Genomic DNA, 27,437 nt, shown 5'->3' with positions numbered 1-27,437 from the left:
ACACCAGACCTCGGCAGTTCTCATGCGACTGGCAGGCCTTGATGACATCTGCGCGCCGAGCGATAGCCTCTGGCGGGAGCAACGTTTGAGACGACACAGAAGCATGAACTGAGCTGCTGTCCTTCAGACAGTGGATGCTGATTTGTTGGAGTTTGTCAACGCCAAGTAATGAACACAATGAAACTGAAAATAAATGTTTGTAGCGCCAGAATGGTTATGTGTCTAGCAGCCGGCAATTATTATCACCATATAAAAAAAGACGCGAAACCTGCCTAGTCCAATTATCTTGCAACTGCAGAGGCATCAGTCATAGGACCCGCGCTGCTCGGAAATATTAATAGCATTACTGTGGAATGAAAGAGCGCGTGGCTTCAAGTTCACGTGGTGTGAAATAGGTTATGGATCCATGAACATCTCAATTTTAAAAGAAGGCAAGAGTGGTTGATTGTGCTTTTGCTGTGTGGGATTACATTTCCTGTTGTGTGAGTGTGCTACCCACAGCGCTGAGTTTATAAGGTGATGATGGCGAGAGTTCAGGAAAGTTTGCATTCTATCGTCAGCAGACTGCATTCGCTCAGGTAAATCCATCTTTTGGGTCAAGAAGATAACACAGAATAAACTCCCCGTCACCTCCACAAAAAGATGTCGCACAGAGTCAGGAAATCTCGAGCGTCTCATCGATCCATCCTTGGGGTTACGATCAATTCAGAATTGATCTTTGCCTCTTTAAGGAGCAAAATCCCTGAGATTATCTGAAAAAAAGTTTCTATGACGCTTTATGATCACCATGAACAAGTCTAGTAATTAGTGTTGAACTGCTATCGTTCTCAAATCTGTAACGACAGACTTGTCAGCAGGGGCTACTCGTACCACTTCCATATCTTGCTTTGACTCGTCTCTCCTATAGGTTACCAGTTAAGCTGTTTTCTGTCAAACTCCAGGACTTCCATCCTTTCATTCTCGACATTAAATAACAGTAGCGTGAGAATTGTATTCTTAATTTATTATTCTCCTTCTTTTTTGTTTATTTTTCTTATACATCTTAATGTTGATAGATGCGTTTCATAGAATAAAACAAATCATGTTACGTATACGTATCTACCTGTGCCTTTATTCTTCCCGCGAGCTCACTAGTTGTAAATGGCGCATACCTGCAGGTGATCGCATTCAGTCTACACACATGTGAAACGCCCTCTTCGCCTGGTGGTGTGCAATAGATGGACTTTGCTCCCTATCAAGTGTTTTCATTGCTTATTCTAGGTCTCTGTTTGGCCTTCACAGTCGCGCCTTCTTTTATATTAAATTATTCGTGACTCTCTTCAGTTCTGTCCGTTTTCTCTTCTTTGGTTCTTCTTGTTTTCTCAGCAGTTTTTGACCATCATGTTACTTTCTGTTGTATTATTCAGAAAGTTACGTTGAGGAAGATGGCACCTGTCTTGGGATTGAGGAATTGACTACCCAGACAACCAGACAACCCAAAATGCTTTGAGTATTTTCAGCCAATGAAAAAAAAAAAATCACATCCAAAGCAACAAAAAAGTGAGCTATAAATTGAAGTATTTTGTTTGTTAAAGGAGATATTAATCTAATGAAAACTGTAAACTGAAAATTGTATCATCTCTTATCTGTATTATCTCAGGTGCTGGCGAAAAATGCACATTTTGAGCGCTTTAATATCAATAAAAGATGTGAGGAGTTGATGATTCCAGTTCAGAACATTGGCCAGTGTGTTTCATGAGTCAGTCTCCATGCTGGAGCCCGTTTTCCAAACTAGTTTAGAAGTGATCCTCATGCATTTTTAAGCACCACTGACCTTTACGTGATACATTTATTAATCAAAATCATCGAGCCAGCTCCAAATTAACATTTGCTTTACATCTCACTTGAAGTATGCATGAAGCTGGGTTGCTGGTGGAAGACTCACCTCATGCGGCAGATGAAGGACCGTCGAGAGCCCATGCACATTCTCATGGATGACTGCTGTCCCTCCTTCTTCACTGTACCGGTCTTCAGATCCAGAATCCGACCTAAGCACAGAGAGAGCAGGGACTTAATAACCTGAAGACACTGGACACTGTGCAGCATGTTTGTGATGAAGCCAACTGGTGATGCCCACTTCTACACAACCTCCAGCATCATAAATATATTAAGAATGTTGCTTAATACTGCCTCCATGGTGACACCAGCCACATTAATGATCATTAAACCTGATGGCAGCCAACATATGCTGAGGGACACGAACCGAGAGACTGGAGAGTCTTCAGTGTGTGTGCGTGTATGAGATGAGTTCCACACGTGCATGCAATCACACTCGCTGGAGATGATCACAAAAGCCAGTGAAGATTCTGATGGATCTTCTGGGTGGCACGTTTGAGGTTTTGGTTTTCTGTTTGTCTCCATTTGGGACACAGCTTGTATCATATTGTGCTGGTGTTGCTGTTTAAGGCAAGTGTTTGTCATTCAAAATCACATTTTAGCACTTCTTTCGTGTTAAATATGTGGGCTTTTAAAGAAAAGGAGGGAGAAGTGGCCGGTGTTTCCAGTAAATCATCCAATCCCCTTGAATGGCTCTGATAAATAATGGAAATCAGGTTCAGGTCTTTGCCGAGAAAAAGCCTTTGACGAGGCTAAACAGCTGGGCATGTTTTGGCTCGGGAGACGGTCAAAGTCAATGACTGAAGTGGTGAGATGGCTATAAAAAAAAGCTTCAATGAAGAACTTAAAAGCTTTCCATGTTCCGTATCGTTCTCAGGATGAACCTGTCCAAGATCAAGACCAAAGAAAAACAAAACTGGTATCCAGGGCCGCTATTAAATCTGCCATTTCAAGTTAAAACAAAAATATATTTACACACATTAATGCTTCCAGGGCTGTCAATAGATAAACAATTTTATTCTCCATAACACTACGGTCAAGTTAATAACACCTTTTCATATCTGTTGTAAATGTAACTTAAAGGAAGATGTTCTCAACACCAGAGTGGCCAACAGCGTTTTCCTCATGCAAACATTTGTTTCCTCAAACAACCCAACAAAACAGATACTGTCAAGAACATTCTTTAAAATAACCTCAGAGGCACTGAAGAACATGCTAAAAGAATAGCATTGTTGCCATAATTGTCCACTCTTTTGTTGAATAAATCTTCCTTTAAAGTACATTTACAGCAAATACAAAACGTGTGAGTAATTGGACATTAATCATGAGTTAACTTAGGTTTAGTACGGTTAATTGAGATTAAAAAACTCCCTTACATAGGGCATAGTATAGTCGCATGCAAGGACATCTAACGCTTGCATTAGTAACTGTTTGGACCATTAATTTAGACATGTTTATTGTTAAAGACTATTTAAGCTTCAACCACTCAAGGTAGAACCTTGTGTCCCGCCGTATATCCCCCCCCTTTTTTTAATGCCTCCATGCTGTCTGAGATAGGGACTTCAGAGGCATAAAAAGTAAAGTTTTTGGGGGGGATAATTGGTATTTCTATGACTCTAATGGGCCAAAGAAGTACAATAAAACAAAATTCAATCCAGTTAAATACAAGCCTAAGAGGTTCAATAAACCATCAGTTACTTGAGAGATCCAGACCTGCCTAGATCCAACCTAAACACCCAAGATGAAGGCACAGCCTGAAGTTTTATACAGGTTCCAAAAACAGCACATTTGTAACAATGGTGGAAATACTTCAAGAGGACACACAAAATGCTTGTGTCCAGCGGAAAAGATGATCCACATGGCTGAATGTCAGCGCAAAGGGTTGTAGAGAGAAAAAAATACATCTCTCTCTCTCTTGTCTCAAGCACCACCAAAGCTAGTTCCCTGCATCCATGAGTTGATGCACACTGAGGTTGGGGTAGAGGAGGATGAAGACGAATGGGAGGTTCTATTACTGTAACCTGCACTATCAGGCTCCATCAACACTCCAACATGACTGATCTCTTCCAGATGGAGATGGAATTTTCTGCATCTTGCTGGTGACTGAACCTTCACACGCAAATGTGTTGACGTTCCTTCCCTGCAGATGGAGAATCTGATGACCAGAACAATGCAGAGCAAGGCTTATTTGATCGTTGGATTGCCCCAAAGAATGTGGGTACAATCACCACCGGCACATCTGTCTCACCCACACAGGCGGAGGAGCCAAAACACATCTACAGATGCTTGTTAGTATTTTAATTTCAAACAGCTGCACTCTTGAATTAACAGGCTCGGAATCTTGGAAGTATGTTATCTGAATCGAACAATCCAGGACTAATCAGGTCATGTGTTTTCATGCACAGCGATGGTCCTAACGGTAACTAGTGGAAAGCCACAAGAATGTTTCTTTGCTCACTGCTTGTCTTCAGACGAGTCGCGAGGCAATATAGTTATATTTCTACCCTCTCTTCGGGTCAACGTTCTGCCCGGCAGTACTCCTCTCCGACACCCCAGGGAATGAAGGAAGTGGGTGCATGAAGTCACAAAAAAGCCAGTGCTCTTCTCCAAGTCTTTCAAACAGAATGATGAAGAGTTGTTTCCGTATTTCCCCACACTCGCACTCCACTTGCATATTGATGGTTTTGCAGAAAACTATTTGACTTCGCATCAACAACATCATGCGGTACTGCTGAGATAATAGTCACTCCCGAGTCTGAATGCTGGCAGCCCCCTGGTCGTTCCTGATACAGATAGCTGGTATGGCAATCACTCCCGGGACATGTGCTGCATGTCTGAGAGAAAGCTATTTTCTTGGAGCTACTCTTGGAAAAGAAAATTGCAATAGGAAGTGCCTGCATAAGAATGGCACTGGATTATGATCCAAATGTAGCCCGGTTGTCTTTCATAATTAACTGCCACTCGTCTTCATATCCATCCGCTTAATCTTGAAACTGGGACAGTGATAGTGTCACAGAGATGATGAGATCTGGGGCCTCATTTCTAAAACTGTGAGTAAGAAAGCTCAGTAAATCCTCACGTCAACTTTGGTAGAAATACCAAAACCTGCATACTTAGGTGGCGTAAGCCTTCTTTAGTGCATGTGCACTGTTTATAAATGAGGCCCATGGTGACCAGTACAACATGTTGCGGAAGAGATAAACAGAATAAAGGCCTTTGTGATGAAATGCAACTGTTTCCCGCATGCTCTGTGATTTTCCGTTCATCAAACAAAGTCATCCCAGCTACCAGGAAACCTTCTTCTCATGCTTAAGTTGTTTCGTCATCCTCTTCACGTCTACACGGTTTTCAGCTTAGATTTGCTGAGGACCAAATTGTTTGCATAATGGTGTTTGCCCAATCTTTCTAAGCTAACCACTGCAGTGTGCCGGGCATGTTCAAAGGCTGGTCCAGTGGCCAATAGTGGTCCTCGATCTGATTTCACATGACCTTCAGTAGGGTTGCAACAATCACCATTTTAAAATAAATATGTTTTGTTCCCTTTTCATTGTACAATGAACAGATCAAAACCACAATGATCAATTGTTAAATACCGGAATGCTTCCTTGTAACCTGACAGACTGCTCCTCTTTACATCGACTACATCTCCAGTGAAAGAGTATCTTGGGTAACAACAGAACTCAGCTGCTCATCCAAAACAACAAACTCCATCAGCATTGGTTTCACCTGCGATTCACCCCGGTTAGCTTTTGCTCAGTTATATTTTTGCCTCTGATCCATGAACATCAGTGTGGTTTTTTGCTTAGTTGTATTTTTCAAGGCATCTAAATAAGACGTGGTATGATGTTTCTGTTACTGTTAACAGTTTGGACACGCCTGATTTAACCTGCTGATCCTCCTTCCAGGATGGTTTTCTTTGTATATTCCCATAATCACACCCAATGTTGCACTAAGCCTGAGGTGCTCCCCAACCCCGCCACGTTTGTGTCCAGCAGCGTCTGCCGCGGCCACAACACAACTGAAATGTCCACAGTCCACAGGGCGTCTCACACCATTAAAAGCTAAAGCTGAATTCAGTGAGTAAACAAAGACTGACAGCCATCCATCATAGAGTCTCTTCTACAGGGTCTTCATCAATCACCGCTCTCAGTAAATCCAATGTCACCCTCCTTATCTGCCATCTTTCCCCCTACCGGTAGGAGCTGCGGCTGAGATTGAAATTTGCAGAAGAGCAGAGAGATGTAACCTGCTGCTCGGATAACCAGACAAGGTGGTGCATCAGGATTCTCCCAGAATCAGGATATCATTCATTTAACCTTCTCCAACCAGTTCTCTGATCGCCTGAGTAGAGCCAGAAATGCTCTTTGAACATGAGGAGTGATGGTATCTAGTCTGTGGTGGAGGAAATCTGTTTCCTACCAACTATAGACGGGTGTTAACTACCTTTTGCCTACAACAAGGACTTGGAGGGAACAAATGTGTGCAGAAAAGAGGAAAAATACAGCCCACCATTCTTTACCATGGAGCCATAAACATCAGTGGCAGTGATATTAGGTTCAAGTGTTTCTCGCTGTTCTCAGTGGCACGTCTGGGATACTGAAATCCTTCTGTTGCACCAGAGCCGAGATTTCTCTTCTTAGACCCAAGTTTCCACACAACACTTCCTAATAATTGCCAGACGACTGGGGTCACAAGGCTGCAGTCTCCAATCCAGGAATCAAAACATGACCTCCACGTAAGCCATTCTAATGATTTTTTATTAAAATGTATTTGTCCGAGCGAACGGATAACCCTGCAACCTCGGATTATTTACGGGCAGCAGCAATATTCGCTCGCTTGCAAATGACGTGTCAAGGAAAGAGAAAGGTAAAAATAGCCAGCGCCTGAGGACAAAGCCGGTGAGCCACATACTCAGCTGGACAGCAGCTGCGAAATTTGATAAAATATACTGGCCGCCACATTTTGGCTATAAGCAAAGCAGCCAATAACGTTCTTCTGTCCCCACACCAGGCCGCTCATCATCAGTCAGGAACAAAACATGGATCTTTTTTAGGATCTTCACGCTTATAAAAGATTAAAAAGATTCTCCAGTTTTAACGTGTGAGCGATGTTTGCCCCGTTCCTGCCTTTGAGTTCCCATACGTCAATTAAAAAAACAACAGAAACCGAAACCTCCTGGCAGCACATGGGCACCTGAGCGTGGTTCAGTTTTCTTTCACGCTCAACAGTAGGATCTAGGAGTGCAAGAAAACATGAGCATACTCACATATCGCAATACTTGACTGGGTAATATTACCTCAATATTATTGCTAAATACCACATTGCTTGATAGTGAGATATTGTCATGATAGTCAGCTACATCAATATCTAATACAGAGATACTTGGATATGTTGCTGTATTTGTGATGTGTTTATTTATAATATTTTATTTGTATGCAGGAGTTATTTTGGTGTTTACAGGGGTGATTCATTTCTTTGTTCAACTGCGAAATTTAACTGAAACAACTAACAATAAACTCGTATTCATGCACATAATATTTTACTGCATTATCTGATTTCCCTCATTACAATGATGGCTCTAATAAGATATTGTTGAAACGTAATCGTCATGCATTTCTTTACCACTCCAGTTATCTGCTAACACACAGCCCTTGTAGGATCCTTGTTTTGTTTTTTCTGAACCATTTATTTCTTAGATCTGTCCTTAGAACAGATGGGATCTGATCTTCTTTCTCATAGTGATGGGCTGATGTGGTTCAATTATCTTCTCAACCCAGAAGGGGGCGCTCTCAGTTTAAAAATGATGTGAGGCTCACGGGACTCATGGGCTGATTTAAATAGGAGAGAGTGCCACCTAGTGGCCAATAAAGATGTCGACATTAATCTTACATAATAAACATGAATAAATAATCTAATAATAAAAACTTTCTATATTTATCATTCAGAATGACAATTATCACTATCCTATATCCACTATTCCTGGCTAGAAAAGTCTAGACTGGTAACTGGTTGATGTTCAGTGGGAATTTCCCAGCTAATAAACAATGTAAATAATGACCAGCAATCTCACTAGGAAACATAATGGGAGTTCCAGCATGATGCTGGTTCAGATTAATTCCAAAGACAGCAGGACCACGTCTGGACAAAATGAAATGTAGTCACTTCTTCCACATCAAGCTGCAAAATGTTATTCCCTCTTTCCACCTCGGCGGGTTGGAACAACATGCTGCGGGCGGAAAACAAAGTTCAGAGAAAATATACGGCTTTTGGTTCCACTTCTTGCACTGAACACAACGTAAGGCTAAGGATTGCAGCGTCTTCAAAGTGCCTGCACGATGGAGCGCATTTTCCATCCGTCACAGCTCAGCATGGACGTCACAGTGTTGTGGAGATTACTCAGCCCTGCAGGGGGCTCGCTGTGGTTGAAGGGGTCAGACTGACACAGGGAGAGAGTTAAAAAGATAGACAGCCCGGGAGCAGAGCGGAGACTTGCGACTTCAGCGGAACACTAACGCCCTCTAGTGAGCAGTCGAGGAAATACTTCCTCAGATGGAGAGCAATCGTTGAAGAAAGCTTTACATGAGAACAATTCACTTTAAACCCAATCTAATAGGCAACTAACTTATAGGTGTCTTTTGAGTTACAGTTTATGACCATTATAGTGTGGACTTATGAAGGGAACACCGGTTTATAAAGTCCAGATTTGAGACTGGGGGAGAGAGGGAGTTATGTGGCTAAAAAATATGATGCGCAGAAGGAGGAGGAGGGCGCTGAAAGTTCAGTGAGATAAGGAGGGCGAGGTAGTACAGGGATTTAAACGTGAGAAGTAAGGTTGTGTGTGGACGGGAGTGATGATGGACCAGTTGTGAAGATGAAGATGCCAGCAGTATTTTTGGCAGGGATCTGTATGCTCTGCTGTTTAAAGGAGGGCTGCAGTAAGCAAGGCAGAGAGTGGCAGGAGTATGGACAAGTATGAAGTGTTGTTCATGCTTCCTGTCGAGTCAACATTTGATTCACACGCATATCTTCAGCACGTGTGCCCATCAAGCCACCTGCCTCTTACCTGTCATAGAGTTCTCTGACGTGCTGAGCTGCTCCCTCAGCTTGTCCACGTCGTCCGGGTGAACCTGCTCGTACAGAGTGCTGCCGAACCACTCGGACTGAGGGTGATTAAGAACAGGAGTCACGGAGTCCGACACGTAGATGACGCGGCCCGTCTCAGCCGCCACCACGAACAGGAAGCCGTCTGCTGCCTCCAAGATGAGATGTTTCAGCTCCTGCACACAAACAAACACAATTTCTCAGCCATCATTTCATTACAAAATTTAACAACCATAAATTCTGGACTGTAGAGTTGTATCAGAATATTTGCCCGAAATGAAAAAAAAAGATCTACCTTGTTCATCCATAAGCCGCAGCGGTCTATAAGCCGTGGGGGCAGTGGTGCACCCGGCTTAAAAATGCATGAGGATCACTTCTAAACTAGTTTGGAAAACAGGCTCCAGCATAGAGACTGACTCATGAAAAGAAAAGGGCAAGGTTCTGAACTGGAATCATCAACTCCCCACATTATTGACATTAAACCGTGTGTCCCAAGTTCCGACACCACAGCTGCTCTATGGGCAGAGCGTTGGAAACCCCGGTGAAAACACTTAACTGGACACTAAAATTGACCCAAGGAGTGCATGTGTGAATGGTGTGTGTGTGGAAGAAGTACAAGCATTTTACAGCAGACAGTACCACCTGGTGGCATCTGAAACACCATGTACGGCCAGGGGCTTGCATACGCTCACTCAAACATATTTTACGGTCTACAGCAATGAAAAATGTTAAAATCACAACTGCCACAAAGAAATCCTCCCAACTATACTGTAAAGAGCCGGATACATCAAGGACAGGCAATCCAGCAAGGAATCAGATATGCACTTCCCAACTCGAACACTGACCTGCTCAGTGAGAAACGACGGCTTGTATGCTCCATCAGTGGACGTGTTGCCGGTCCCTCTCATGGACTTCATGTGTGACACCGCCATGCGCAGGATGGTCAGCTTGTCCGGCTTCCTGGCCAGAGCACTGCAGGTGGGCACCATGTCGGACAGCTCTGTGATGTACTGGGTCATTTTGTTGCGTCGGCGTCGCTCAATCTCACTGTGGTTCTCTCTATAACAGAGAACGGACTGATCAGATGCTCGCAGGGAAACCTTCATCGGCGACTGCTGAAGAAGGGCGAGCAAAGGTAGACCCACGCTGTGTCCCAAGCGAAGGAAAGGTCACAGACTTGGTTTCATGTCATACTCAAGTTAAAATATAACAACGTTGCATTGAGCAAATATATCAAGAGACAATGGCATAGACATGAAAGGGAAAAGTTTTTTGCACAAAAGCGACTACTCTTGATAATTGTCAAACCAATATGCATGACATTTTTTCTAGTATATCCTATTTCCCCACTGTTCTGAGTGGCTTCCTCCACACACAACATATTAGTTTGGAGAATTGTTTTAAGGATTTAGCTTTTCAATTCAAGAGCTCAGAGCATTTTTGCAAGCTGCGCAGTTCAGTATGATACAGTGCTGCTATACACAGTCTAGAAGATAAATCTCTTTCATGAACGTAAATCCCACGGAGAATAGCTGCACTTGAAAATCTCTACTCTACCAAAGTTGCCAGTGTAGCAATGTTGCAAATGAGCTGCACTGCACCACCTATTGGACACTTTCCACACGAGAAGAAATTGCTGTTTAATGTCCAAACTTCATGAAAGGTGACGTGTGACCTTATGTGACCTTTTACGGGACTCCAAAACACGAATTTTAGTACTGACATTTTGTTTTTCACAACATTCACCCTGTGAACGCTGCAGTTTCTGAGATACAGTAAGAGGACAGCAACCTTTAGTGTACTTTCAACACTAAAGTCAGAGTCTTTTCACACGTCAGATAAGAATAGATGATACGTTGTTTTTTTTATTTGGGTACCATGTCATTCAACAGCTAGTGCTCAGCAAATTAGCCGAGGGAACCTGAGGCTGAGACAACTGAAGTGCTTCATCTGAGGAGTGGTTGGAAAAGATTTCGATTTCTCGTGCAGTGCTCAGAATAAGGATAAAAAAACATTTCAAAAACGTGCCCTAATAGGCGTCAGCTTGTCTGTAATGATACAGATTCATCATAGTTTTTTTACAGAGGCACTTGCTCGTGAGGCTTCATCTCAGTGTCCTGCTTTTCAGAGCCCACTAGATGGCACTCTCAGCTTTAAAATCACCAGCACCACCACCTACTGCGCTCTGAAAATGAGGACAGTGTTTCATGGAGCCTCACCAATCCATTAGCACTAGTAGTTAGAAATGAGCAGATGACACAGTATTGAAGGGTTGGTGAGGTTTCATGAAACAGTGTCCTGATTGTCAGAGGCCACCAGATGGCGCTGGGGCTGTAAAACACCTGGACTCATCATGTCTAAACCAAGGGCACCATCCAGTGGCCTCTGAAAATTAGGACAAGGTTTCATGAAACCCCATCAGCCCTTCAATACTGTGTCATGATACCACATCTAAAATAATAAGCCTCTTTTATCAGCTGTATTTTCTGAGAGAAATAGAGGGGGTATATTTAAGTTCAGTCCTCGGGTGATCAGCGTCAGACCACATCAGAGAGGAGTGTATTTAGTTCCATGGTGTATGTGGATGCTAACCATGATGAATAATGTAGGTGAAATGATGGACGGCGTTGGGTAATCCACTGATCGCACCTCAATTACAGGTGATGAGAGTGTCTTTCCACAGAGTACAGTTCGTCATGATAAAAATGAATGGTGCTGTCAAACTGCTTGTCTCATTCCCGCTCACTGGGTTTGATCGATGAATGGCAAAAATAACTTCTCTCTAAAAGCAGGAAGCCTGCAGAGCAGTTAGATCACTGCCAGTGAGCTCACACTCCATAATCCAGCATAATCCAGTGTTCGGAAGCCTATCTGGGCGTTAATGGACTTTGTTGGGATAGGAGGCGGTTTAAACTCTGCCGGTGTACGGTGTGGTCAGCTGATCCCTGAACATCCTTGGTGGCGACAGCTGGCTCACCCTACCTGGCATATCTCTCCTTATCAGCACCAGGAATCTGATCATCATCATACCTGCAGAACAAGAGAGAGAAGGGACACCAGTTTACACTCTGAGCCTGAGGAGCCTGACCATACATGTTGCTGAGCAGGAAGCGACTGGACAGTAACGATGCGATGGCAACAAGCTGAACCAATGAGTTTAATGGGGAAAAAAAGCTAGGTTTGCGTGAAAGGTCATGTCACTGCTACTTTTATCACGACCATGGAAGGAAGTCATCGATTGCAAATCTTTCTTCTTCGCAATAAAAACATAGATTAATGAACAAACTATTTCATTTGAGGGAGCCATGATTGGTTTTGGTGAATATATAAATCATATGTCAATTATAAGGAACTCAATTTACTTGGTTACTTGTTATTTGTTCACAAAATAAGCTATAATATATAATGTCTAGCTCTCTGAAAATAATCGCCATAAAATACAAATGGTAATATTTCACTGTCAACAGCAAGTAATTAAATTTTAAAAAATGCATGTTGACCAAAGTAACACGGTTCTCATTCTGAAACACGTTATAGTAAAACATAATATAGCCTATACATATATAAATAGCCAAAAAGCCGCAGTGATATTTTAGATTAGCTGTGTTATTAGATGCTTATGAGAGAAGGATCATGCTCAGATGTCAAAGCACAATGCAATATCCACAATTAAATTTGTTAGATTTTTAGAAAGACCATCAAAGACATGAATATTATAAAGACTCTAATTTTTACCCAATAATTCTGGACGTATGCTTTAGAATGTGGGAGTAAATCGTATAGAAAAGTTTGAATTGTAATACTCTTTATATTTTTTGCATTTGCATTAAAAAAAACATAGAAACAAACCAATAGAAAGGTGTGGCCATCACCCATTGTGCATTTCTATATTTCCTTTTAGCACTTCGATAATGAGTTGGAAGAAAACGCCAACATCAGTTCTTCTCTGGACCAGCAGAGGGCGGTCCCTTCTCCCCCGTCAAATCTCAGCTGACGTGGACACTTACTTACAGTGCAACACAAATCTGAGCGGACAAGTGAGATGCTCCAAAACACAAAAAACACCTTGATGTAAAATAAAAATGAGAAATGACGTGAAAATGTTGCATTGGTTAAAAACAGCAGCAATACATGCGCACAGAATAATGCATTTCTTTATAGATTCTTAAACACATTGATAGATTTGCTTGGTTCAGAACATGTCTTTACTGTGTTCCACTTGTCTCACCTTGAAAATTTGCTAGGCCCCTCGCCATCCTCGTCGTCGAAGTCCATCCTAAGAGGCAACCACAGAAAGACGTTACTTGTTGCTGCTCAACGGCGCTGATATCGTTCCAAAACACAATACACACACGGAAGAACTAGGGGTGGGGCCAACCTGATCCAGAAAGACTTTCACTTCCACCACTCAAACCCGTCTTCGCCAGACATTGATCACTGTTTTCTCTGGTTTCTGGTGGTCTATTTTTTGTTCACATACTAAGGTCAGCCCTACAACTTCAAATTCATAGTCTAAGGTCGTGTAATTTTTCTTGCAAAAATTTTATTAAAGTATTTAATCTTAATGTACCCCATCACTCAGAGGCAATAATATAATGAATGTGGCAGTGCATCTCCGCTAGAGGCGTCTCTGTCCGGCGGGAGGTTGAATGCTACTTCACAGGTGGATGGCAGTTTTAGAGCATGTGATCTAAGAGCCTTTTCAACTGAACATGAGCATTTGCTGAGTAAAAATCAAGTCAAACTTCCACCACTGTCTTCATCCAAGACTATTAAAGTGGCCGCCATTGAGCTGACTCAGTCATTACCAATATGTACAACTGTCCAACTGCTTCTCTGACCCCTAAACATCTGGCTGCTTTGTTCAGCAACCATGAAGTGGACAGCAAGGAGACCCACTTATTAGCAACTGAGCAGTTGAATCCATGAAAGCGGTCCATTTCTCATGAGTGCCCCACCCCCGCTGATACCATCCTGTCACTCCTGCCTTTGCATGCATGATCTCGCTGGCGGCTTTCTGCTCAATAGCACTGAGGAGGATTATTGTGTGTGTGTGTGTGTGTGTGTATGCGTGTGTGCTCACCCACCCGCACACACTATGCTGTATAAATAAACAACAAGAGGATCGACAGCGGTGAGGGTCCATGGAGCTCTGTTGTTTATCCGCCCAGAATCAGGTCTGGATTATTTATTTATGTTTGTATAGGCCTAATTCCCGTCCATGACTGCACGCGGAGCGGAGCTACAAGTTCCTCACTCAGACACACAGGGAACATACAGCGCGAGTCTTGAGGCACAACCCGGAAAAGCCATTTACGTTTGAACCGGGGGTTGCAGCAATTCTTGCTCACACGATTTCCTATTTATCCAAATGCAGACAGATAATACATCGTGATCAGCTGCTGTCTTAGAGCTTGACATGACACTGCATTGGTCCATTGCATATTGTCGCTAATAGGAATCAACCACATAACTCCAGTGTTCAGAAGGAAAATGTGATGAGCATTAAGCATGTCACAACTGCAGCAGCGTATCCAAGTATCTACGTGTTAAATATAGTATCGTATCATGTCGCAATACACAACCCTGGTAGCTAGAATACAAATCAAATGCTGGCAAGCAGTATTTGAAAATTGATTGAATATATATCTTGTGACAATACAAAATATCAATATTTCTACCCGAAATTGATCTATTTATTTGTTTTTCACTCTATGATGGCAAAGTCATATCCATTACCAAGCAAAACAGACAGTGAGTGGCGCCCGAGTGCATCACAATATCAATTGGATGGGCACCCAAGTATCAGGAAGAAAAAAATCCAATCGGGTCGAAAGCATATTGTCCCATCCCCATTGAAAATATATGTTTGCACTGTTTTACGCACTGTTTTTTATGAGCTATTTAAAGAGGGCAGCCTGTTATTTATTTATTTAAAACCTCTGTTCATATCAAGCCCTAATTGTTCTGAGAGCTGGCAAAACTTTCGGCTTCAATTAAAAGGAAAAAAAACATACAATTTGTATCTTTTTATTTGTGTTTAGTCAATAGGAAATGTGGGACTCACACTTTACCATAAGGAGTAAGACAAAGCTACACATGAACAGTAATGATGATAGATTTTGCTCGAGCAGAAACACGAACACAGCTTGTGTGTTTGTGTGTAATTTTCTTTCTGGTTGAGGTTGTAATCCACCAGTGCAGCTTAGAAGTATTTAATTAACTGAGTCGGTGTGTTGCCAGCAAGTGTGTGACACATTACTCCATAATCTGGGTGTATTTTGGAGACTGGCACACTGCCCACACTGAGCCGGCATTGGTTCACCTCTGATCCTCTAATCCAATCCCTTCCTCAGCAGCAGTTTTGTGGTACCTTTTTCCCACCTTCATTTCCTGAAACTTTCAAGCTATCGCAGTCCAATTTGTTCCAGAGAGTATAAGAAATCTACTTTTCTGCAGCACAGTATTTCCACTACACAACATACTCAGATAAAAACTGTTTTGTTGTTATTTATAACAAGAATGAGTCCCTGTCTCAAGAGGAGACGTTTAAGTTTCTTGGTGTCTGGTTCTCAAGTGACGGGGTAAGGGAGAAGGAGATTGGTTGCCGAATCGGCGCAGCAGGTTATTGCAATCGCTCTACCACACCATTGTGTGTAACAGAGACCTGAGCCAAAAGGCAAATATTGTCCATTTACCATTAAATTTTCATCCCGACCCTCATATATGGTCAGGAGCTTTGGGTCATGTTGGAAAGAAGGAGAAGTTTCTTTCAATGGGTGGCAGGTGTCTTCCTTAAAGATTGGGAGAAACTTCTTCTCCAGCAGATTTCCCTTTAAGAACTACTTGATATGATACAAACACTAGTGATTCTGTAAGTTCACTGTCACTTCTGCTTTACTACACTTATGTTGTGGTGAGAATGCTCCAAAGAACTGAGCCAAAACTTAAAAACGTAAAACAAAAGCTCATTACGTTTCCATTTTCCACTCCGATCAAAACACAATAAAATGAAAAAAGAATGTTTTCATATGAACACTGAGCCATGCTGGATGGAATAAGATTTGATTTCCCTTTAGATCTTCCCTTTGCAGTTTCATATGAAGAGAGAGACTCACCCTGCTGACCTCCTTTTGCCCCCGCGGCCAAGCACGGCTCCACCCATCCTCACCTGGCCGCCTCCAACTGCCCCTGGCATCGCTACTGTCCCCGGCAACTCACTGCCCATCTCTGGAAAAAAAAAAAGACAATTAATCAGTAAACATGGTGGTCAAATGCCAGTCGGACATCATGAGTTGGTCAAGACAACAAAGCTGATCTAAGAAGTCATAAAGATGTGTAACAAACCTGTATGTGACTGACACTCAGAGCAAAGTTAATAATACCAACTTAAAGAAGCAAACAAAATATGAAATCAGGATGAGACCAGGGAAAACAAATCCAGTCATATTTAAAAAAAAAAGAAACAAAATTTCAGAGTAAAATGCGAAACGGCGAAAATATGAAAGCAGGCACCCGACAATGCACCTAAAATCTAGAGGGTGCATCCATTTGTTAGGAGCTGAGGGCAACAAAAGGAACAGAGTGGCATCTATTTCTCAGGTGCCTAAACTTTGATGTTATAACTGTTATAACTTGAAAAAGCCCAAATCAACAGTGAGATGTTACAAACATCCTTTTACAACTTAACAAGGGGAAATGGGTCACATTTGACCATTTGACAGAGTCATGGCCCTTGTGATGTGATCTACACGTTTTCAAGGACATTCAGAGAGAAACATACTTCAGTGGTTCGCCAGTCTTCCAGTTCCATCTTCAAGTTCCACCACCATTCCACTTTAAACTGGCAGATGTTGAGTAATGCCAGCAAAGCACATTGTGTTTTTCTCCTCGCAGCCCACAAATGCAAGCACGGTCCATTTACAGAAACATCCCTGCTCCTCTTCAATAACTAACGGAGCATGGTGATTCAGGGAGCAGAGACAGTGTTGGAAAGGCCAGGGGAGTTCTGCAAACTGTGCAAGTATGAGGTGTTTTTCATTTCCAATCTGCATGTCGCCTGTGCCGCAGAGTATCCCAGGACAACTGCAGCACAAGCGAAGCGTCAAAAGTGTAGTGAAGTCACGCCTGGCTCTCCAGCGGCACAGCCAGAAGAAGTGATGCAGGATTACCTGAAGATAGGTAACTCAAATTAACGCACCTCAGTCACAGATTTCATTTACACCTCGTCTACTTCATCTTTGTAGCTACCAGACTTTGTTTTTCATTTAAAAATCGGTCAACAGCAGAGGCTGAGTCTAGTGAAAGTCAAGTTAAGACAGTTCTGTACTGACAGTTCAGAAGACTGTGAGAACAGAAAGGCTTTGATGTCAGAGCGTGGAGAGAGTTAAAAGAGGAAGCACTTTTTTTGGCCTACCAAATTTGAATTTTGAATGATTCGTCACTCTACTTAAAGACAGAGCTGAAGCGCGACCTCTCCAGCAGCTTTCTTCCTCACCTAATGCTTGTTGTATGCTTGCAACTATCAGGGACACTACCACCACCTGCCGTCCCATTGACAGACTGTCAATGGAGACGCGGCGACCGAAACAGAAACGAATGGATGCCTTCTGTTTTGGAGTCAGGTGCACTGTGCATTAGCCACCTGAATGTGACATTTTTAAAGCATCCAGAGTGGAAACTTTCATAAATGAGTGCTCTCTGTTGTCGGAGTCCCGCTACAGTATGTAAATATTTCACAGACACAGCACAGTCTCCAGAGATTCACCTGCGACCTCTTACATCGAAATAAATGTTTTTCAGTTGTCCTTTTGACAAAATAATTGCTCCATTCAGCAAGCTTTTTCTATTTCTGCCACCATGAAGAGGCATATAAAAATGTGTCTGAATTAAAATGATTTTATGTTCATTTTTTCCACATCATTTACACAGAAGGTCTTATTATTTTGATTATAAATTCATTGTCAATCCATGTGATCGGTATCGGTGATCTGCACTCTGGCTGATCGGTATCGGTGGACGGCAGCAAAAATCCTCATCAGTGCATCCCTAGTTTTCACAACTTCATTTTGAGGCTTAAGTCATCGCTGGATTTGACCATAAAATTACATCTCAACTATTGAATTTTTTATCGGGTTTACAATTATGATCATACAAATATGATTATAAAAATATAACAATCGTCATGAAACGATTATTCAGCCGTCTCCCCAGCTTCTCTCACTATGTCCCGATGCACCCAAACACTGCACCACGCTTTGTCCCGAAGAAAACTGACCAGTGGGAAGCTACTGTGGAGGGCACAGTGAGCGCGCTACACAGAGTGAGCCACTCAGCGCGAAGCTCCGCCTGTCAGCGAGAGAGCTTGAGCCTCTATTTACAAGGAGTGGAGGACGCTAAATGCATAAGAACAATCGCTTGCGCTGAAGTGAGACAGGGGTGATAAAATCAAGCGCTCCTTGTCATTCATCACACTGCAGAGACACAGGAAGAGCGCTCAAATATGTAAGTTTTAAAATCAAAGGAGTGACTTCTACTTTCACAAAAAATGAATAAAAAAACTATGACATCACAGCTTACAAATCAGAACCTGAGAAACATCTTTGCGTCCAAGCGAAGTGCCTGCTCAGCTCGAAATCTTGTCTCCTGTCTCCACCGTTCTCTGAAGCCTGACCATACAGATTGGTGTTTCTAGAGAGAGAAACATTTAACCTACATGAAGAAGGTTAAATAGAACTGAAAAATATTATTTACATTTCACACAATGCTGTATTGTCGTTCCTTGTTAAATAAAGTTTGAAAGTCTAATGACAACTAAATCTTAAGTCTTATAAAGCCGTTTAATAAACGTTTGAATAATCGTGATTATGATACGAATCAAAATAATCACAATTATGATTTTTGCCCAGCCCTAATCTCAATTTAGTGGAGCACAAATCATGTTTGTGAGAGCAGGAGCAGGTGGAGAGGGGATGCCAAACATGAATGTAGCACAACAATTGCAGTTTTATGGGGCTACTGTCAAAGAGTGGCAGTCATTTTAGCATCCTCGGAGGACTGATCCTGCTTTACAATGATGGATTCAGTCGGGTCACAAACGCCGATAGAGCACTTACGTGTAGCGAGAAGAGAGAGCTGGGTTATGTGGAGCTTCGGTTGTATTGTTATGATTAACTAGCTGAGCTCCATTTTTGTACGGTCAGCACTATGAAACTGCAGTGCGTGGAACAATTGATTCAGTCCGCACTGCAAAGCCGGTGATGCAGTTCTCACAAAGAGCACAGGGACCTTTATTAGTAATCAACCAGCATGGATTATAACAATGAATTACTTCACTTCCAAAGCTGCATCGCGTGTTGACATCATTTCTCCTTCTCCCTCACGTCGCTCTGCCTGCTCACAAATGCATCCATTTGCCGCTGCGACTTGTGTTTTATCCACACAATCACTTATTCAGCCAAATGCAATAGATAGGCCAAACAAACCCTCTGCTGCACCTCATTGCACCAAGTAACATGGTTAATATTTGATAGAGAGAGCATTCCTCCCTCTGTCCTCCAGAGAAAAGCACCAACACTCTTATCCTGCCTGCCATCTTTCATTCAAGGAGGAGTGAGGACTGAGATGCAGCTGAGTCAAGTGGCGCTGTAGACAATCAGTGAAGCTGTACCCGGATGAACAGGTACTCTGTACTGTACCAAGATTCTGTGTCCAGCATGGAAGTCTTTTCCTCGATCCCATACAAACTCTTGTAAGGTGACACATAAATGTTTAACCCTACTGAACTATTAAACAATTCAAATTATTCTAGAGCCTTCCAAAAATGATGTGGGCGGCCACCAACCTGACATGGGGCAAAACCTCACTGTTCTCCATGTATTGACAGGGTTTGAGATCACCCATGGCCCCAATTATTACATTCTTTTTTCACGTCTATTGGTCACTTTAATCTGAAGTAAAATGAAATTTCTTTAGTGTATAACAAAATGGAAGCAAAAATAGATCATTTTTTTGGGTGGCCAGGTCAGTGAAATCTTACAGGGGGCCAGTAAAACTAAAAAAAACAAGACGTTGGAACCCTGATTGATGAGCTGACACGCTTCATTGGATCCCGATATCTGCTCAAACAGGTCACACTTTTTACGAATGACGACAAATCTAATGCTTAATCGGTTCAATATCGTCAGCCATTGACCGTTCTCACCCCCAATCCTCTCAAGTTCTGTTCATAAGGGGCTTGCTCTGAACTCACTTCACATATCAGCCAGCACAAAGCTAAAAAAAAACCCTGGGGGGGAATGTATTAAACAGTGCGTGGTGGAGCTGAGGGAGTGTTTCTCAATCATGGCCCTTGTTCTCTGCCAGTTGGTTCCGCTCTCTGGCTGCAGCTTCTTATCCGTTCTCCCTCAAGACAGGAGCCGTCAGAATAGCCTGAGGGCATTTCATCGCTTTAGACTCTATTAATACAAAAAAGGAGGCAGCGCACACAAATGCTTCTCACTGTTCTGAGGAGTGAAAAGCACCACATTATGTTAATTTCATTAAAATCATCTTGTTTGTCGTTTCTCCCAGCGCCTCTGTTCAGAAGACATTCTCATTATTCTCCCTGACACCAAGTGCTTTGCTGTGAATGGCTTTGCTGCAGCCTGCTTCAGTTATCGCATTTAAGCATCTTAAGAATGTGATGACCTCAACCAGGAGGACACTTGTCGAACCACGGCGCAACACGTGGGAACACCTCGGTCACAATTGTGACTTGGAAATTGGAGTGCAGCGACAGAACCGTTTCCTTCATTGTGCTGGAAATTCGAACGTTGATTCTTCTTTGTGAACGCACAATTCGAAGTCAATGTAATGTTGAAATTAGGATGGTCAGAAATACAGACAAAAAAAAAGAGTGAAACTCAGGATGTGTGCGGATAAAAGTATATAGCACACTCCACAGACTAGAACTTTATACAGCGATCAAAACGTTGCATGATGAGGGAGTTATTGCATCACAGAAGGAGGCATTCGACACTTGCACATGTGCTTGAATCAGGAAATCACATTTCAACATTAGTTGCTCTTTAAGTAGGATTATATTAGCAAACAAATATCTTATCAGGTACGAGATCATATGTATTTCCTGAAGCTCTTCTCCCTGAAGGGTGGGAGAGTTGAGTCCACAGGTCCCATCCAGTGATGTAAATAAATAAATTAAATAAAACTGGATAAAATGTAAATTTCTTGACTGGAGCTGCTTTGCTCCAGTAAACACGTTTGGAAATGTGTGTCAAACTCAATGGATAGTTTCGTTTCATTTTACATGCAGCCAGAGGCACAAACTAACAACCAAGAACGACTTTGTTTTGCATAACACGCGGCCTTTAATTTATTCATCCTGCTACAGCGACGGTGTTTGTTACCTCCACCAACCTCCAAGCAGTTACGTAATAGGGGTCATTTCACATTTCTGTTCGTTTGTAACACCAAAGCAGACATATTTATCAATGCAACTTCCAGGATCGGTTGGAAATAGGAGGTGGTATTTTCAAACATGAATCCTATTACTTACTATTACTATCCTAGTACCGGTGGGCCGCTAGTCATGTGGCTGGCACTAGTGATGGGCAGATGAGGCATCATGAAACAGTATTGTATGGTGGATGAAACAGTGTCCTCATTTTCAGAGGCCACTAGATGGTGCTCTTGCTTTAGAAATGATGTGAGGGTTCAATGAATTAGTCCTTCAAGTCCAAACATTTTACAGTAGACAGCGCCATCTGTTCTGTCAGATAGCGAAACGGGGAAATTTAAGAAATCCTGGTGGAAACCCTGTCAGATCTAACAATTGAACATCCACATTAGTATTCTGCTTAATAACATTTCAAATTAGAGCTTAATCCACCACCAGCGTCTCAACAAAGACAATCCCCCTATTGCATTATAAAGGATATTGAGAATAACAATCCCATTAGAAAATACTGTACAAGACACAGGGTGATGACAAACGCAGGGAATCTAAGTCCCCAGACTACTTCCACCGCCATAATCCAAGGTCCAATTTAGAATGAATGTACTGCATATGTCTTAGAAGTAGCTCTTGAACAAATGCCTTTGTGAGCAGTGCTTGTCACTGCAGTCGACGGCATGTATGTTTAGCAGTTCGAGACTCTCTCCTCATTAGATTAATTTCACTTGTCAAGTCTCACAGGTTCTTACACCAAATTGGATATGGGTGAGGACCAGCTGGAGATAATCCGACTATGACACAGCGTTTCTACAAGCTGCTCACACTAGTCGCTGCACCTGACAGTGCTGTCATCTACGGTGTCTTGCTCGCTCATCCTCAGCTGCCTACTGCAGCATCGGCAGGAGTATTCCGAATGATGTCATCGAGACTGCAAGCGACAGGCTTTCCCCACCTCATGATGGAGCTCCCAACACAACTTTTCTTGAATCACAAATAAAAGAAATATTATTTTTAGTCGCTGTTTCGGAAGGTGTTAAGACAGCATCAAGTCAAAACCAAAAAAGCATAATGAGGGTAAGCGGGTTCATACTTGCATCAACGTCTCTTCAACCAAACAGAGGCAGTTGTAACAATCAGACAAAAATGGAGAAGAAAGCATGGCACGTTCCACAAATGATAAGCAACAAGGAAATGGAAACGAAGCCAGCATTGACCAGAAATGATGCTGAGTTGTAGTTATTATTTCAAACAGTGCGGTAAAATAAAAACACACAAAATGGAACGCAAGTAAATCTTTCTACAAGTTGAGTTCAGCAAGCAACTCAGTCACTATGAGGCTTCTTCCTGTATTTCACCATTAAAAACACAGCGACAACCACCGTAATCATATCCACCTCCATGATGTGCTACGTGTTATCCGCTTGTTTCGATGTTTCCACTTCGTTTAAAATACGTTAGCTTGCATGAGATTTCATCTTTAAAGGCGTGTCGGCTCTCATGGTGGATCGCAACACTCGTTTACATTTGGTGGAAACCTAGAATAATAAGTCACACTTGACTAAAAACCAAAACATTAGAGAGTGACCAATGACGGTGGCGCTCGTGGTTTTCTTTAGCGACGTGAGCTGATCTGCAGTCACCCGCTACACGCTACATCGACGCTGGCAAGTGGGTTATTTGCATCAATTCTCACTTCCAGTCCTTGTATGATTTGCACCGAATACTAAACTTGTTTTCTCAGTTCATTCTCAGAAAACAGTACCTGGTTACCACAACTCCACCTTCATGTGGATGGAGCCGTTTTCCTGAAAACTGGAGCCATAACAAGCACATGAAACAGCAATTACTTTAGTGACACGCTACGTACGAGCGGCATCATAATAAAGACAAAAAACACTCCATAGAGACCACATTCACACAGGCAATAAGCAGCGTCACGGTAAAAGTTTGTTTGTGCTGCGATGCTGCTGTAAATCATCAACCGACAATGAAGTTTTTTATACTCTGTAGTGCTCCGCTGGCAGCGTTCTTTGTGAGAACCCAAAGCTGCAGCGTAGACAGCAGATGACGGGCATAAAATTCACATTTTGCATGGTTTATAAAAACACTAGTGAATGCAAAACTATACTGGTCACTCCGATGTTGACTTGCTTTGTAAACTGTATTGGTGGAAACTCTAAACACTGTCATGAAATAAAATAAATAGCGGTCACGATTATTGATAGCTTTTTAAGTTTTTGGGCCCACGGTTATTATGAGTCAACGTGCAGTACTACAGCTATACAACTGCTAAACACAGAACGTTACCTGAGATTTGTAGATCAGTTTATGCATCAAGTTATCGGGTGGTTACCTCTTTCAAGGGAAACCTTGATACAGCATTGCATCAGTTTTAGTCCGAATATTTTTTTGTTTTGTTTTATTTCCCTGGAGACTATAGAAAGCAGAGTGCAAAACAGGTGTAACACATTAACCTGCATCTCTCGCCAAATAAAGTGTTTGTACTAAAGAATAAGAGGATCGTTTGAAAAACACTGGAAGGTTTTTGGTTCACAAAAGACGTTTGACAGGATGAAGCAACATTTCTTGCGTGACTTCAGATATGAATCACTGAGTTTGTGGGAGATTTTCAAGGAAACACACACTAAATGTCCCTGTAAATGTACCGTCTGTTCTCGGATTCGATTCGACACAGACCGCAACAATTGGGCATCACGAACCGTTTTCTTAATATAGACTCAACAGGCGAGCAACTCGTAACGGTACATCTGTAATATATGAGTATTTCCTGGTTGTTTTTGAGCACAGTGAGCAATGGTTAAGGACGTGTGTTGTTTGACTGAATACAGAAAAGGGCTTTTGTATCACGGCAAGTGGGGTTCACTGACATGGAACCGTGTTGCTAGCAGGTCGATGCAGCACAAACAACACAACAAGACGACAAAACTGCGATAGCAAAACTGTTCCGCCGGCTGTGGAGCGCCGAGGCTGCCGCTAAATCGGGAAGAATCACAGTGAAGCAGGCGAGGCTATAGTCGGGGAAGGGGGGATGGATGCTGGAGCCGAGCTCCGGCGGCCTGCCGTCGGCTTCAGCCCTCGCCCTCCGCTGCCTTCTGCCTCGGTCCCTTTCAGCCGAGCTCAACAAAAGCGAATCTAAAACAACGCAACGCAGACTTACCAGACGGATTCACCGCGGCGGGAGTCGCCATTTTTCCTCACCGGAGAGAGAGAGAGAAAAAAAAAACAAGAGAGGAGCAGCAGCAGTGGAGATGACGCACAATACGGCCGGGCAGCCGGAGAAAGAGCGACTAAACACCGCAGGACTGGCACGCGAGGCTCGGTCTCACCGCCTCACTGGAGCACAATGGCGCTGGTTCCCGGAGAGTTCGACACCTTTCTGCTATCCACTATAACGACCCCTTTGTCCTTTATTTGAGGCTAAATAAGCCTTCGAGGGCAGATTTAATATCATGCAAGATGTCTGAATGGAAGCACCGCGAGATTTTCGAGCTCCATGAATACATTAATCTATAGTCAGTGGAGCACGGGAGGATGCGGGCTGGTGGAAACATAGACGTCCAGCTGCACGACTCTGTATTCCTACTACACCAGAAACCGCCTCCAAGCCAAAGTGGCTCTGGTTCTGTTATATACCGTCATCGTATTCAACAGCGATAATAAGATGACATGAAGATTCTGTCCTGCATAATGCATTATAACCACATTTATAAGGCACCAAGGTGCGTTTATAAGGCTCATAAAACATGTAATGTATGTTCATTATTGTGTATGACAACTTGTTACAAGGTTTATTAAGATTATAAGGTGCCAAAATTGAAAGAACAGTGCAACCTCATTTCTCATAATATAATACTTTGTGGTCAGGCTGCGGTTAAGATACTTAAATTACATCCACAACTTATAATATGACATAAACCCTGACAAAAACTACTATACCTGATTATGAGTATTCATAACATGTTCGGTACAACCTTATAAATGCATCTTAGGAATGCACTGATAATGCATTATAGATCAGACCTACAAGTAAAGTGGCACCGAACATTCTAACTGCACCACAATTGCTTCATATTTTGTTGGGCATCTCTGTAAAATCAGAGCTACATTACACCACATCTGCCTACATCAGCAGTTGTCAACTAGAAAACGTCTGCTACTTATTTCAAACCTATATTATTATCCCACATTTATTTTATCTAATCAATCAGATGCTTTTTGCGGCAGTACAAATGTTGTTGATCGCAATAAGCTCAGTTTAGATTTTTTTTTTTTTTATCTCTCATCATATGAATTTCAGTTTGCAAAGATGATAAAATTTCAAAGTTAGCCTTGATCATTCAATGGGTCAGAGCAACAGCAACCACTCTCTGGAACCGAAGTTCCTCCATGTAATTCACACGTCCTTCCAAATAAATGTCCATTTTAAAGTCACCTTCTGCTGCTTATCATGTGAAGTTTTTTTTTTTTTACACAACCCTTGCTATCTGGTCAGAGAACTGCTTTCAATGAATGAACTGATATATGTTTAAAATTACTTAGAGTCAAAGTGTAAAGTGAACAACATTTGGAAATTTAAAGCAGTGTTTTGCAACCTTAAACCACGGCGCACTTCATTCATTGAAAAAAATTGTGAGGCTCACCACAGGAAAGGAGCGTTGGCTAAAAGGCAATTGTGCTTTGTAAAAATTAATTTGTGAAAAACTGTAGCTACTAACACGCTATTTTGTCATGTTATTGTTAAAAAAAATGCAGACAATGAATTTGTTTAAAATGTCTCCAGAAAGGGGGTGGAGAGTGAGGGAGATATGGCAAATATATATATATATCTATATATATATAGATATATATAATGATTTAGTTAATTTTAAATAACCGTTTTATTTGTTTTAATCACATTCTCTTTTGCATGATTTTATTCTAGTTTGGGGAATTTTCTGAATTCTTTGTCTCAGCTTCATAACAACAATGATTCTTTATCTCGTCATGTTTGGTTTTTAGCCAACTTTTAAGCAAACTTCGACGTCTAAGAGTGTCAATAAAGTTTTGAAGTAAGACGTCGCGTTAGCCATTAGCACTGTTGCTCCACATGCAGACAGTCTTTGGCGTTGCGGGTTCGATAAAGAACTCGCCATCATTCTGTCCTGAAGGTGAGGCGCATCAGGTTTAAAAACAACTCAAAGTTGCGCATTTTACCGGCTTCTTTACTGTGAGTATGTGGGAAGAGGAGCAGTGCGCACCATTCAGCGAGTGATGAACAGGTCGACACATCAGCACAGATCAATACAGAATATAGAAAGATGTGATCGAATCCGTGTCACCTCAGGTTGGTAGATGGTCAACACGTTCTAATTGTTCATGATTTAATGTCGCCTCTATCTCCGGACAAATGTGGTGATACTGGATCATTTCCCACACTGTTTGCCGTGGCACACCAGTTGAGAAACACTGACTTAAAGTCAGTAATAAGTTTGAGTATGTTCAAAACTAGCAGTAGTTGAAGGCTCTGACTGCCTGCCACTGCATTTAGCGGCACAGAAACAAACGTCGAAACACTGCGTCCAGGATTTAAGGTTGCACTATTCTACAGCTATGTCTTTCCTTCTCTGTGTATTAATTCACAACTATTTGTGCGGACATCAACAGAGCTTATCAGCTGGTGGAATCACAGTGGCAAACAAAAGGAGCGCTCAGTTATTCAATTTATACATGACACTTGCAACACATTGATCTGCTGTTCCAATGCTTGAATGCTACCATTATTTAAAATACATCATTTACAATCATGTCCGTGATGGAACTCCATGGATTTAAGCAGTGGTGGCACCTTAGTATGTGTTTCAGAAGACAGTTGCAGATTCACAAACCGCGTCTGTTTGAAACAAGCAGGGTTGATGCTTTACCCCTCAGTTTGAGGCGAGTGGATGCAGCAGTAACTGCCGCCCGACCAACATTGATCCAGCTGCCGCTCTGTTTCTCACTGGCTGTG

At 42.3% G+C, this 27,437-nt stretch overlaps 1 protein-coding gene across 4 annotated transcripts in view; it reads right to left on the bottom strand.

Moving 5' to 3' along the window:
* The window catches only part of arnt2 (aryl-hydrocarbon receptor nuclear translocator 2), a 47,231-nt gene extending 22,188 nt beyond the window's left edge, over positions 1-25,043 (bottom strand). Inside the window, exons 1-7 of one of the 4 annotated variants that reach the window (XM_053861239.1) lie at positions 24,609-25,043; positions 16,095-16,206; positions 13,205-13,252; positions 11,959-12,006; positions 9,822-10,023; positions 8,939-9,152; positions 1,925-2,027 (exon numbers count right to left, since the gene is read on the bottom strand). In XM_053861239.1, coding sequence (XP_053717214.1) covers positions 1,925-2,027; positions 8,939-9,152; positions 9,822-10,023; positions 11,959-12,006; positions 13,205-13,252; positions 16,095-16,206; positions 24,609-24,639 — 758 coding nt within the window. In that variant the 5' untranslated portion in view covers positions 24,640-25,043. Of the gene's footprint in view, positions 1-1,924; positions 2,028-8,938; positions 9,153-9,821; positions 10,036-11,958; positions 12,007-13,204; positions 13,253-16,094; positions 16,207-24,608 lie in introns of all 4 variants that reach the window. The other 3 variants (XM_053861231.1, XM_053861255.1, XM_053861246.1) reach the window with 3 other exon arrangements.
* Between the last annotated feature and the right edge of the window lie 2,394 nt (positions 25,044-27,437).

This window comes from Synchiropus splendidus, chromosome 1, assembly GCF_027744825.2.
Source record: "Synchiropus splendidus isolate RoL2022-P1 chromosome 1, RoL_Sspl_1.0, whole genome shotgun sequence".
Lineage (NCBI taxonomy): Eukaryota > Metazoa > Chordata > Actinopteri > Syngnathiformes > Callionymidae > Synchiropus > Synchiropus splendidus.
The sequence above is the reverse complement of the archived record's forward strand: the minus strand, read 5'-3'. Positions and strand labels throughout refer to the sequence as shown.